The sequence below is a fragment of the Xiphophorus maculatus genome, chromosome 2 (genome assembly GCF_002775205.1).
Source record: "Xiphophorus maculatus strain JP 163 A chromosome 2, X_maculatus-5.0-male, whole genome shotgun sequence".
In the NCBI taxonomy this organism is placed as follows: Eukaryota; Metazoa; Chordata; class Actinopteri; order Cyprinodontiformes; family Poeciliidae; genus Xiphophorus; species Xiphophorus maculatus.
In genome coordinates, this window is record NC_036444.1 from 10,071,648 (window position 1) to 10,085,616 (window position 13,969).

At 37.0% G+C, this 13,969-nt stretch overlaps 1 protein-coding gene across 2 annotated transcripts in view; it reads left to right on the top strand.

The window, feature by feature from the left end:
- LOC102218264 (semaphorin-4B-like) overlaps positions 1–13,969 on the top strand; it is a 56,119-nt gene that overhangs the window by 33,012 nt on the left and 9,138 nt on the right. For both annotated transcript variants that reach the window (XM_023352181.1, XM_014468492.2), the window contains exons 3-8: positions 10,268–10,428; positions 10,627–10,689; positions 11,147–11,245; positions 11,787–11,898; positions 12,194–12,310; positions 12,539–12,696. In XM_023352181.1, coding sequence (XP_023207949.1) covers positions 10,268–10,428; positions 10,627–10,689; positions 11,147–11,245; positions 11,787–11,898; positions 12,194–12,310; positions 12,539–12,696 — 710 coding nt within the window. The remainder of the gene's footprint in view (positions 1–10,267; positions 10,429–10,626; positions 10,690–11,146; positions 11,246–11,786; positions 11,899–12,193; positions 12,311–12,538; positions 12,697–13,969) is intronic.

Sequence of the window (13,969 nt, forward strand, 5' to 3'; positions counted from 1 at the left end):
ATTTTTCAGTATAAATAGGTCAGTCAAAGGTAGCTGTGAAAGAACTCTGGATTTCAGCGTCATGTTTTCTTTTTCCATGAAAGGTGATTTATGGTCATACAGCTAGAGCATGTAGAAAAATTCATAACCGTGAATCAGATTATTGTTGGGATGCAGCGGAGTTGACAAGTTGGATTTCAACAAGAATCGCACCTTATTATCTCCATGGAAATTAAACACAATGACAGATTAAGGAATTAGTGTGAGATTGTAGTGTTTGAACTGTGGTGAGTGACTCATGGTCAGGCTTCATTAGTGTATGTCAGAGAAGATTGTGTGGAAGGATCTCGTTGAGTGCTCTTATATAGTCCTCTGATTCCCTTTTCAGCCCAGGACTACTTTGCGCTTTCAGAAAGTTGAGCCTGTCTGAGCTTGCGCCTTGTCTACATGTTGGACTTTTTACCTGAACATATAATCTCTCTCACCTCCCCTGCCTTTGCAGAGCCCACAGAGGCTGAGTGTTTCATAACAACACACATCATCAATCATTTTGTGAAAAGATGCTTTATGCGCTTCTCTGTTCTGCTGCAAAGATTTGCTTTTAGGGCGTGCAGCCAGAGTTAAACAACACCATAAAACATGCATGATTCACATGCCTCAAGTTCTCAGTATATAAACTGATGCATACAGTCTTTGAGTCTGATGCCAATCAAAGTTGGTTGTTTTGTTCTCTGTCTTGTAGGTTTGCATTAAGGCTAATAAGGCCCATAACCAGCCTGTGCAGGAACATAAGTCACCTTTAACAGTGAATTAATTAAATTTCTATATGGATGGTAGCTCTGAATTCAAATGATTTATTCAAAAACACATCTTGTTGCACTTAGAAGGCTGTAGATCAGGGGTGGGCACTCCTGGTCCTCGAGGGCCGGTGTCCTGCAACTTTTAGATGCATCTCTACTTCAACACACCTGAGTCAAATAATGAGGTCGTTAACAGGACTCTGGAGAACTTGACTGCACTTAGGAGGAGATTCAGCTGTTGGATTCAGGTGTGTTGGACCAGGGAGACATCTAAGAGTTGCAGGACACCGGCCCTCGAGGACCAGGAGTGCCCACCCCTGCTGTAGATCATGAAATAAGGAAAATCATGAGTTTCAGTATGTGAATGAAGGTCAGCAGAGCTTTGATAAATGCTGCCTTGCTTTGGTAACGTCAGTTCTGCTACGCTGACATTTTCCAGTCTCCCCGCAGAAAGTCTTTGTCACATTGTATATACAGTATCAAAGCAGAATGCAGAACCACAAGCCTTAGGGACATGAACTTTATACAGCAAAAACTGTCGGGCCTCGTCACGGCTTCCGGTGCTCTCTGTCCTATCTGAACGCCTGTTAGCTTGACAGCTTGCATGCCTAAACTGTTGCAGCTTAGGCAAGCCAGAGAACCGGCTGGCAGATCTTCATCGGTAGATTTCTCATTTACTAATGTCCCCTCCACTTTCCTCTGGGTCCCTCTGGATCCCCCTGGTTCCCGCCTCTGCCTTAATGAAGAGGGTAATCTGCCATGAATAATGAATGGGGATTTGTATGTGTTATGGTGTGAACACTTGTCTGGTTCTCATTATGCGCCTATCAGCACGGATCATGGGTTCATGGAGTAAAGCCTGCAACTGCCTTTCTCTCTGCTTTTGTTCCAGACTTTAATGTAGACCATACTGAAGGGCTTTGTGTGTTGGCGTGCTCTTTAAAGGCACACCTATAAGCCCTCCCCCTCCTCTATTTTTTCCCTGTTGATCCCTCTGTGACAACCCAAGTGACCATGGTTCTTTATTTTGGGCTAGGGCCATCCCTGCAGCCATGCTGTGAGCGAGAAAGTTTTCATTTAAATGTTGCCATGTTCAAATTAGCTAAATTAGCCAGTCTGCAGTAACTTCAAATGACAGCAGCATCAAGTGATATTACAGCTTTGTAATGCTGTTGCTGTCTGAAAAGTATGTTTAAGTGGGATTTTTTTCTGTTTGAGTGTAAAGTGAGAAGTGTTATTTACTCTGTAGTACAGATGCACCTGTTGAATCTTTTTTTTTCCATGGAGAAGTTCTTAACCTTGTTCCATGTACTTTGTCAAAGCATAATTACAAATAGGAAATGTAGTGCTGCAAACACGTGATAACTACAACAACAAAATTAGTAATTATTAGGTAATATCAAGCAGTTTTTTCTAAAGACTATCTGGGTTAGAAAATTATTATTTTTTTCTATCTAAAAGTATATTAAATGAGTTTGGCTTCTTGTATTAATAATAAAAATTCAATAAGATTGGTTGTGTCTTACTTCTATCATTTTTATATCAAAACATCTGTATCTATCTGAATTGTATCTATGTAGCCAGTCTGCACATTGTGAAAAATTTTATTTTTTTCTATTTGTTGATTCCATGAATAAACCATTCCTAGCCAGCTCCTCAAGCTAAAATTTGTACAAAAATACAATATTCAGTCAATCTGCACTTTATAAGATACACCTTGCTAATAATTAAGTTTTAACTCTGTCATAATGTAATAGCTCCCTGTGTTCTTTGTGGCATAGATTCAACAAAGTGTTGGAAACATTCCTCAGAGATTTTGCTCTGAATTGACTTGATATAATTCCAGATTTGCTTAAAATCTGTCATCTTATCATCCATAATGCAAATTCCCCAATCCACAACAACCCAAAGGCCCTTGATTGGATTGAAATCTGGTGACTGTGGAGGTAGATGGAAAACAGTCAACTCACTGTCATGTTCAGGAAACCAATCTGAGGTGATATAAACTTTGTAACAGTATCCTACTGGAGGTAACAATCAGAAGATGAACACTCTTGGCCATATAAGGTCAAAAACAAAAGACTTGTCACTGGATATTTTCTATTTTAGACCATTCTTTTCAAACCAGAAGGATAGTTTGTGAAAACCCCAGTAGATCAGCAGTTTCTGAAATACTCAGCTCAGCTCAATTGGCACTAACAACCATGCCACACTCATATTTATTTAAATCTCCTTTCTATCTCATTCTGATGCTCAGTTTGAGGTTCACAAGTCTTTTTCATTGTATCTAGATGCTTAAATGCATTAGGTTGCTGTCATACAAATGGGGTCAGTGGCTGTACATTGTAATATGGGTTTCTTTCATTTTTAATGTGCAAGTGCCATTAAGTCACATTTTAAGCACTAATAATTATCATAACATGTTTGAATGCATATAGTAAGTTTTTGTTTCTTCTTGTTTGTTCTACTTCATAACACCACAATGTCCATATTGTGCATATAATCCTGTACCTATTGACCTCTGCAAAGTTGCTTTGCATACAAGGTGCTTTTTGTGCTTAGCGAGTGTAATTGCTCAGAACAAATAGTAAGGTCTTAGTGCTGTGCTGCATTTAGAAACAGGTCAGGACCTCCTGTACAGCCCCTCTGTTCTTAATGCTCCAGAACCAGAGGAAGGGGTCATGGTGAGTTCCTGATGAACCAGCACCTGCTTAACATTATTACGGTTAATTCAGCATTTGTTGTTCCCTGAATGAACAAGGACTGCCTCATGAGAAAACGCTTCTCCTGAGGTGTGTTCCTTTTTAATAATTTATCAGAGTATAGCGCTCTTTATGTTTACAGATTAGCAGGATTCCTGCAATATCACACTGTGGTGTTGTAAATCGCACTACTGAAGCTTATATTGTTAATCCACGCCATGGAATATGTAAAACATGTTTTTACCCTGCCTTCCCCTCATTTTCCATCACACTTGCAGATATTTGTAGTTCTCACACCATGACATTATTAGAAATTAGAAAAGATATTGTCCACAGATGGTGCCGTAGGGACAATATCTTACTAACAAAATTCAGCCCCACAGTTTACCAACACAAACAGCAAGGCTCACTACTTGGCCAGAGGAACTTCTCAACCTCTTGGCCTTTTCATAATGCACTCCAGATGCTCCAGTCCCTGTCCTTTAGCTTTACTGGTTCACTCTCCCACACAATTATCCATTCAGGAGGAGCTTTTAAAAGCAAGCTTTAAAATACTTGGGATAATCCAGTTAGTGTTCCACTGTGGTTGTTTGGTATCTTACAAGACAATTTGACACTGCTATAGGTTGACCCTTGTTAAAGGTTTCTGCCTCTGTGGTCACTGCTTAAATGACTCCCCATCCTGTGAAAGCAGCAGTGCAAGGAATTCATCTACACAGAGTTTTGTTCTTTATGCCCAATATGTAGGAAATTGTCCCTTTGCTCTAATATTTTCTGCACAATGCAAAACCTATTCTTAATATAAGCTGTCAGTTTCCATAGTCATATAGCTTTCTCTGTGGGTATTTCTGTAATGAATACATAAAGATTTGTTTATCTACTTTGGGTTGTGAGTTTGCTTCTTTAATAAGTCCTGCTTTTCTAAAACCATTATTTGCTAGCATTACCTGGAGCTCCCTGAGACATTGCAATGTAGGTCATCTTAATGCTCAGAAGACTGGGAATGGGCTCTCTGATGTCCCTTAAAGATCAGTTGCTTGATACAAATTGGACAATGGCACTTTTTTTCTGAGCAAACAAAGATCACATGGAGTTAGTCAAGGCTCCATTCTTAGGCCACATGTATTCTATATCTATGTTTCATGTAGCTCAGACTGTGACGTACTGAAAGATCTCTTTGCTTATGACAGGAAATAATAAGTCCCTGTTTTCTGGTCCCAAAAATTGATAATTAGGGATCCGTAATCTAAATCTAGACTCCATGAGGCAAAAAACCACAAAGTAAGAAACAAAGGTTTTATCATAAAATCAGACATTAATTTTAACATACATTACATCTATATATAAATCAGAAGATTATTTTTAGTAATAATGCACCTGCACCTGAATTGGTTTCTGTATAAAATATATATGAGGTATCTGCAACTCATCCAAAGTGTTGATGCCACAGCCAGGACCAACATCTGTTCTTTCACCCTATTTGTAAAACGTTAACTTATGATGAATAAAGTTTAGCTATCTATCTATCTGTCTGTCTACTTTTAAACATTAACAAGATGATACATGATTTTCCTAAACTCCTCAGCTCTAGAACAGACACCTCTTAAACTTCAAGATGCACAGAGACTGTTGATTGCAACTTTATCTGTTCATTTGATCATGCCTTGTATTTTTTTGTATTTATTTGTCTTAAAATTGCCTTTATATTACTTATATCTAAAATTTTCTAAGTGTTTTATTACATTTCTTGTTTTAATTTAGTTTCCTTTGTATGTGTTCCTTTGTTAATCTGTGAAGCCTTTGGAATTGCCTTGTGTATGAATTGTTCTATAAAAAAAGTTCTCGTATCTTTTTTATTATCACAGTTTTTGGTGATGTTGACAACTATGGCAAGTACATTACTGTGAATTACAATTACAATGCAGTAAGCACATTCCTAGTGGTAAAAAATGTATTTATGATATTATCAGTGATATTCAAATCAAATTAAATCAAGCCTGTTTTTGTTTGTGATAATATTCCGCTGAACTCACTTGTAAATGAGCTGATATAAAAATAACAAAAAAGGCACCATTTAGTCAAATACAGTTCTGACTCTACAAAAGAAAGCCTTTAGATCACTATAAGTAAAGGTCAGAATACACTTCCTTTCAAAGATGTTCCACAGTCAATAAATCCTGCAAATGTTCACTTCTGCTTCAATGTAGCCTGCATTTTATGAAATAAATCTATAAAATCATCTTTTCCCATTACAAATAGACCTATTGTGTTGTGGTTCAAAATTATATTTGCCACAGTTAATGGCACCCAAGACACTGATCATTAGAATGCTAGAGCAAGTTCTTTGTATAGTACAGTTCATACACAAAGCAAATCAAAGCTGACCCAATAGAATAGAATGGGACTCCCTTAAACTTCATAATAATCTGTTCCCAAAAAAGATTTTCAAGTCCATCTAAGACAGTTTTCAGAAAATTTAACAGTGCCATTTGTAGAAATTAATTTTAATTACATAATAATGGCTATGATGCTTTATTGCTTGCAGCTGCAAAGTGTGCAGTTCATGGCTTAGTGGGAAAAGGTCACAGATGAAGTGCTACAACCACACAAAGCTGCTCTCACAAAGTCCATCATCAGAGGTCTACTATCACTGACATGATGAGATGTAAAGCCTCCAGCTTTGCCTACCAATGTTTTGGTATAATTTATTCAGTTGCCACTGGATATATATCATCTGTCTGTTCACTTTCTGCTTATTGTTCACATCAGTATAGCACAATTATTAAAAAACAAAGATCTTTTGTTTTTAGGCTTTACTAAATGCCATTTAGCATTTAGACTAAGAAGATAGAATGAAAAACATAGCAAAAGAGCTATATAAACCACATAAATTAGATAGAGATGGGAATAGGGTCCTTTTTTTCTTGTTGATCAGTAAAAAGCCAATCAGAAAAATTATAATTCAATATTTATTCCTGTTCAGTTAATGTATCAAATTCAAGCAGCACTGGGGTGCACTAGTCACAAATCTCTTCAGTGTTCAGTTGTTGTTAAAGGAAAAACAGCTAAAGATAGTCACTGTATATTCAGTATGTGACATTACCTGTTTTTAAAATTAGTACTCAATAAACATAAGGAAGTAATATAGATTTCTTTTAATTAAAGGAGAAAAAAAACAACAAAATGGCAGTTTTGAGAAAAAACACACATTAGAACTTAGCTGTAAATTTATAAATCTATATGATCATCTTCCAGTAAGGTTTTCGAATGCTTTCAGTATAAATTTGAATAATATTCACATTTCTTTGTAACTGATTTACTTTTATTTGACAAACTTACTGCTTGAAACTTATTTGAGCAGAAACTGTCTTAGAATAATCAGCGAGCTTAATCTGTACAAAGTACACGTCAACAAAGCCATTGTTTCTGTAGTGTAGATAGTTGTTGTTTTTCCAAGTTATTTTTGTAGATAAACCCTCAGTATCTCTCCAACAGAGCACAATTCCCTCATGTTCTTTTACTTGCCAGTAAGATCTAAACGGTCTGTCATATCTTATAGAAAAACAAGGAATTTTGTGGAGGGGTTTGCACGCTACGGGAATACATTTGTGCTAAACAGATAGTACAATTTTGATATAGTTTTTATTGCCCTACTTACCTTAGCATAAATTTTGACAATGATTTAGTATAAAATGTTTTTTTTGTTTGTTTCACATAAAAACAAATCTCTGAAGTGAAAACTAAATTCCTTGCAAGACATTTTGACTCTTAAAAGAACAAACAAGGTTGGTAATTTAGACAGATTGCAGTAATACTGGTGTACCTCGTCAGTAATAGCCTGATGTATGCATCTGCTTTGTTTGATTCTCTATCACAGATACAAGCTGTCCATACATTCCTAAGTGCCTCCATTTGACTCTAATGTTTCCCTTCATCTGCTGAGAACCTCAGAGTGTGTTGTGTAGAAATGCCACCAGGAAAAGGAGCTCAGATGGTCAAACATTTAGTCTTAGATTCCTTTTAAAAAGTTCAAACCACTTGTTAACTTTGCTCATTAGAAGGGAAATTTGTCTGCTCATGGGTTGACTAATGAGTTACTTCAAAAACCATGTTTCTGTTCTTTACTGCTGCTCCTGTTAACAAATTTAAGGCGGTTTTCACAAAGGTTTTTATTCTATCTTGAGTTTGAGACAGCGTGACAGAATTTGCAAGATAAAGTCTTTTTGATTCAGAAGCATCAGAACCACTTTTTGCCATTAGATTTATAAAAGCCACCACTGCCCTATATCTCTTGTAAATGCAGTGACAGACCAAAACTAAATGATATTACAGAATTTAATGTAAGAATTTGACAGCACTGTCGGCTTATTTGTCAGATTAAAATTACCTTTTGAAAATAACAATCTTTAAGCTAGTATTAAAGATCATTTTCTTTAAGTCCACTTTTTGTACAAAAAAAAGATACGATCTGGAGCTTATAAGTGACATGTGATGACATTAGTGGCTTTATAAAACACAAGAATACATAAATAAGTGTAACTAAAAAAAAATAGATTTTGAATCTGCGTCTCTTCTACAAGCTCATTAGCATACTTGCATGTCAATTGATTATTTTTTTAGGTCTGTATTTAAAGCAGTTTTAAAATAACTTACCAAATGTGTGTTTTATTCTTATCTCCATTGATAGCCGAGCCTCGATTTAATCTACAACTTAAAATTAGATGGTTAAACTTAATCATTGCTTTCTGCTTTCAGTTCTTCCACAACCTTTTGTTAAAATAATACAAAATTTATAAAACTCTTTACTGCAAGAGAGTATTTACTTTAATGAAGTCATAAAAGTATTTTTTTATTTACAAAAAACAATATATAAATATGCAATTGTCTAAGTTGTTTTTCTTTCACATCTGTGGTGTACCAGTTTTCCAGAATTGATCTCATTGTAGAAAACAACTCTGAATATATTTTGAGCTTAAAAAAACTATTTTATGCTTATGTTTGTAGTAAAGGAAACAAAACAAGTTGCAGAGTACAACGGAGCAGCCGTTCATTTATCCTGTAGTGCTACTGAAAAGCCCCCTGTGGGTCGATGTACGTGGAGCATTGCCTCTTGTGGTTTCACAGACAGATTTAACTACAATATGGCTCAGTGTTGCTGTGGCGATGGACTCCTATTAACATGTTGTTTTCCTGGGGGAAAGGAAGTTTCTCAATCTGCTGTAGAACCAAGGCACGGTTAAATTAGGACACACACACTGCAGGGTGATTGAGCTTCTTATGAGTAGAACTTAAAGACTCTTCCTGGAGTGAGTTGGTTAAACGTAGAAAAGTACCTTAAATTGTTGCCAGCACCATCTTGGGTTCAGTTTACTCTGATGCGGACACAGATAAAACACAACTGAATTGGATTCTGCACTTAATGCATCACTGTCTTTTTCTGCATGTGGTTATTCCATTAAGTTATGTTTTGAACGAAATCAGTATCCCTTTATAAGACAAATAGTTTTAGGCTTATATTAGGAGTGAAACATGATGTTGAGTCCCTACTTTTCACCTCATTAAATGCTCAGTCCCTTAAAGCAGTAGCTGATAGTTGAATCAGACTCTTCTTTTCATGCAAAATCCCAACAATCCAAAATAATCTTATTAAGTTTTAAATAAAAGCTTTTTTATCTGTGATTTTTCCTTCAGTTGCCATATTTTTAGGGGCAGAGATTCAGTCCCTTCAAGTTTCCAACAGCTCCCACGCTCTGTTTACATTGGCATGCAATTAAGGCAACTCGTTCAAGCTGGGCCTGTGCTGATGGCCCGTAAATCCAAGAAACACGTGGGCTAATAAATCATCAGCAGCAGCGATTTAGGGAGTTGATGATTCAACCTTTGTCTCTTTATTGAATCATGACCACTTAGGCAATAACACTGTTTAACTGTAACAGATGCATGAGCCTTTATGTCCTGCATGAAAAAAGATACACATAATGACATTTATTTCCTGACTTGATGTGAATCTGTTACTAATAATTTGGGTATTTTTTTTCCCCAAAAAACTATTGTTGTGATTTAACAAATGTAAGGAATTAATATGATATTATTTCATATGATAATTTCCCTCCAGGGTGATTCTATTCCATTTTAATTTACTCCATGGTCAGCAATGTTACTCCACTGTATTTATCCACCATCAGTCTCCTTGGTAACTAACTGCTTTACGGGCTAATGTTATAGTGATAACTTTTATTGCTTATTGTATTATTGCTCTGGGTTTGTACTCAAATATTCATCACTGCATAAGTGTATAAGTTACAATGCAGATGCTTTGCCATCGGTACATAAGGACATTAACTGCCACCACTAGTGCATAAGAAGACATTGCTATAAATATTATTTTTGTATACTTACAGTTGTAAATAATTCACCCTTTAGACATTATTCTCAAAACTAAATATTTAGTAATTAATTGAATTTCATACCACGTACTTTCAGAATCAAAATTCTCAAAAAGAGATGTTTTTCTACAATTGGAGTAAAATTATGTCCTGAACCAAGCATGTATTTTATTTTTATTTTTGAATGATTGTTCCCAGAACCTATTTTTGAATGTTTAAGCTGTAATTGTTTTATGTTTTCCTGCTATTATAAAGGGTAGCTCTTACTGCTATACCAGATGTCAAATCATATATGCCTGTTGAAATGTTCATAGTGATGATTCACTTAATGCATTTACATGTGATTGAAGAAAACACAATTAATATTACTTACATTGACCACCTTTCTGTTTCTGAGCAGATGCAAAGGAAAGGACAACGAGAAGCTTTTCAGCCAACGGGGTCTTCAACTTCACCTCCCTCCTGCTCAGCAGTGAAGACAACATGCTGTATATTGGTGCCCGGGAGATTCTGTTTGCTCTCAACCTCTCTGGTATCAGTGCAGCGAACCTACAAAGAAGTGTAAGAGCCTGAATGCTGCAACCTTTAAACTGCACTGTGATGTTAAGCATATAAATATGAATGTAGCTCCTTGAATCCCTCATGTAAGGTGGAAATTTGGCAATAGGGATTAAGAGATCACAAGAGTGCAAGCGGAATGTTATGCTTTACAGTGTTAAAGATATAGTTTAAAAACCACAGCATTTTTTTTTCCTGCAGCTCACGTGGAAAACTCCAGAGAGGAAGAGAGACGAGTGCAGTTTCAAAGGCAAAGATCTTCAGGCGAGTCAACTGTTGGTTTGAAGTGCACACAGCTGAACTCACATGGCTCAAACATTATTTACTGAACTTCAGCTCTGACTGCTGCTGAATCACAAAGCCCAGGCCAGGAAAGAAACCTGGACATTTCCTGTCATCTTGGAACTTTCCTTCTCATAACAATGGATTTTCCCCTTCCTTTTCAAATACAGTTTTATTGCACTTTTGTTAAACTTCTTTACTTTAGATCTGAACCTTTGACACTGGAGCATGTTAGCAAAGGGAAATGGAGCTTGTGTAAACGGGGAGTTCAAATTACTATGCAAAAACAAAGCATTTGATCTTTATTTTAAACTTTGTGCCTTTTTCTCTAATCTCTATACTATGCAATATAGTAATATACATTGCTGCTTTTTACTTGTTGTATAGCAGCTGGAAAATTTACAATAAACCCTTCTTCTTCTTTGTCTTTTTAAAACAGAGGGACTGCTTCAACTACATAAAGATTTTACTGCGTATGAACAGCACTCATCTGTACGTATGTGGAACGTACGCCTTCAGCCCAATGTGTGCCTACATTGTAAGTTTCCACTCTTTCAAAGATATCCCATCTGTTCAATAGTTTTGCTTCTGCATTTCTTTAAGATTTACAGACAACAGTAATGTTTGTTTTCCCTCATAAAAGGTGATTAGTCAGATGCAGGACATTGTATGGGAGTCATTTATTTGATTTTAGTGGAACATCATCTCAAATCTGATGCATCCCACATCCTGCCTCTCTACTCGCTCAGCATTCTGTCTGAGTGAGACGTTCAGACCAGTCAGATGCAATATACGTGCATTATTTTATTAGCTTGCATGTCCGTGGGGATAAGATCAAAATATATAATGCATGTAATCAGATTACATAAGAATCGATCTGGTTTTTATACATTTTCTTCAGATCCTTTAGTGCCTTTTAGAACAAGTCAGAACAAACAAACAATACTGACCTGCACTTCAACTTTGGCCAAAGACTGACCACCTTTTAAAGCAAAATCTGACAGAGAGGTTACTTAGAGCTTCGCCTTTCAAATTCCCTTATCACATGTGGTGTGTGTGTACGTGTGCTTGCCCCTCAGAGGACTGCGGACTTCTCGTTTGTCAAAAGTGATGCTGGTGAGATTGTTACAGAGGACGGACGCAGCCGCTGCCCATTCAACCCAGAGTACAAGTCCACTGCCATCATGGCTGGTAGGTTTATACAAATTGAAGAGCACACACTGGTTGTGTTACCCAGCAGAATCCTTGACGGAATGACACAAACATATCCATAAAGGGATGCTAGTTTGGAAAAATGTGTTTCAAAACTTAGAAATTTGGGAGTAAGGGGTTGATAACCACCAAGCTTTGTTAAAAGTTTCAAGATGCATATTCAGTGATGTCAGCGATAAAAACTAGAAGATATTCTCTGGATTTCATTACCATGTGACGCAGAAACATTTTTTCTTTTGGAGAAACATTGTGATCATTCTTGTCTGCATTGCAGATGGGGAGCTGTATGCCGGCACAGTTAGTAATTTCCAAGGAAATGAACCCATAATCTACAAAAGCTTGAGCCAGGGAACTGCTCTAAAAACCGAAAACTCTCTCAACTGGCTTCAAGGTATGTTGATGTAGCTGTGTAGCAATGCTTTTTATCATATCTTTCAGTGATAACATTTCTATTGTACAATGGATAAATACTCAGCTTTAAAACAGAGTGCCGGAAATGCTGCGTGATCAGTCTACAATGGAAAACCATCTTCTGTCCCTGCTGGATGTGGATTTCACTCAGCAGTGGGGATGTATGTTCCCAGATCCCAGTGTGACGGTATTGTTACTTTCCTTTCAGACCCAGCCTTTGTTGGCTCAGCTTACATACAGGAGAGCCTGCCCAAGGGCAACCTTGTGGGCGATGACGATAAGATTTACTTCTTCTTCAGTGAAGCAGGGAAGGAGTTTGATTTCTTTGACAACACTGTCGTGTCACGCATCGCTCGCGTGTGTAAGGTGAGTGATACTACAGGGCAGATATTTCCATCTGAGGATGCTTTTATATCCTTAAGCAACATCTAGCCCTGCAGTCACTGTAGGATTATATCGAACCAGATGGAGGCGAGTGCTTGTTTGTCTATTTCATGTATTTGTTCTCAGTCTGCCTCCTCTAAATGCACATGTGTCATCTTCTGCTTTCAGCTTAAATACATTTTGTGTAGCTTCCACTCCTACTGGGTGGTGATATAAGGAAATCATGTCCCTTCCATATGTTCGCTTTGTTTGATTCTTTTTTCTTTTTTTCCAAATCTCATCTTTAAATTCCTAAGGAACAAATGTTTGTCTTCAGATCTGGATTCAATAAACAGACACAGCCGCTTCAATTGTAGTATTTGAGTTTATCAGTTGTAGAATGTTGACCTTACAAAATATTTGTTAAAGACGGCAAGTATTTACATGCTTCTGAAATAATATCATTGCAGCTCAGACAACTGTATGGTGACCTTTCACCGAGAAATATTTCTACAAATACCATGAAAATATTATTCAGAGATTTTTTAGATTTAGATGTAACCTCTTATGCTACACTGTAGCCCTCCTACAGTGTTCTTTGACAATGCATCAACATTTATTTGACCCAAAATGTCTCTACTAAGATGTGTGAAAGTATTTTTTATATGCATTATCCATAAATTGAATGATTAATTTGTTAAACCTTATTTGGACTGTCCTTTCATTCAGTGGAATAATTACATTATTTGAACTTGAAAAACGAAGCAACTCCAGCCAGGAGATAGTGTTTCGTGAACGTTTATTTACAGTCTTTGGTCCTCCCTAAGTTTAAAGAACATGCAAGGAAACATTATATATCTAAAATATATTTCATAATTGTTCACCAACATGACTTGGCTGCATGTCTCACAAAGTCCTCATATGATTGGCTGGCTTTCTGTTTCGGAAACTGCCAGCTGTGTGGAGAGACTCAACCACAACCCATAGAGAAGAACCAGTGAGAAACTCTGGTTGAGTCAGAGCCAGACCTGATGAGTTTGCTAGACTACATAGATATTTTTGTGGTGTATCGCTTTGATACATTTGTCAGAATTTTGACAAATGTGCTTTTCTTTAAAAGTGTTAAAGTAGGGGCGTGCCGTGGTGGCGTAGGGGATAGCGCAACCAATGTTTGGAGGCCTTGAGTCCTCGAATCGGCTGTCGCGGGTTTGACTCCCAGACCCGACGATATTTGCCGCATGTCTTCCCCCTTTCCTGTCAGCCTACCTTCATGTAA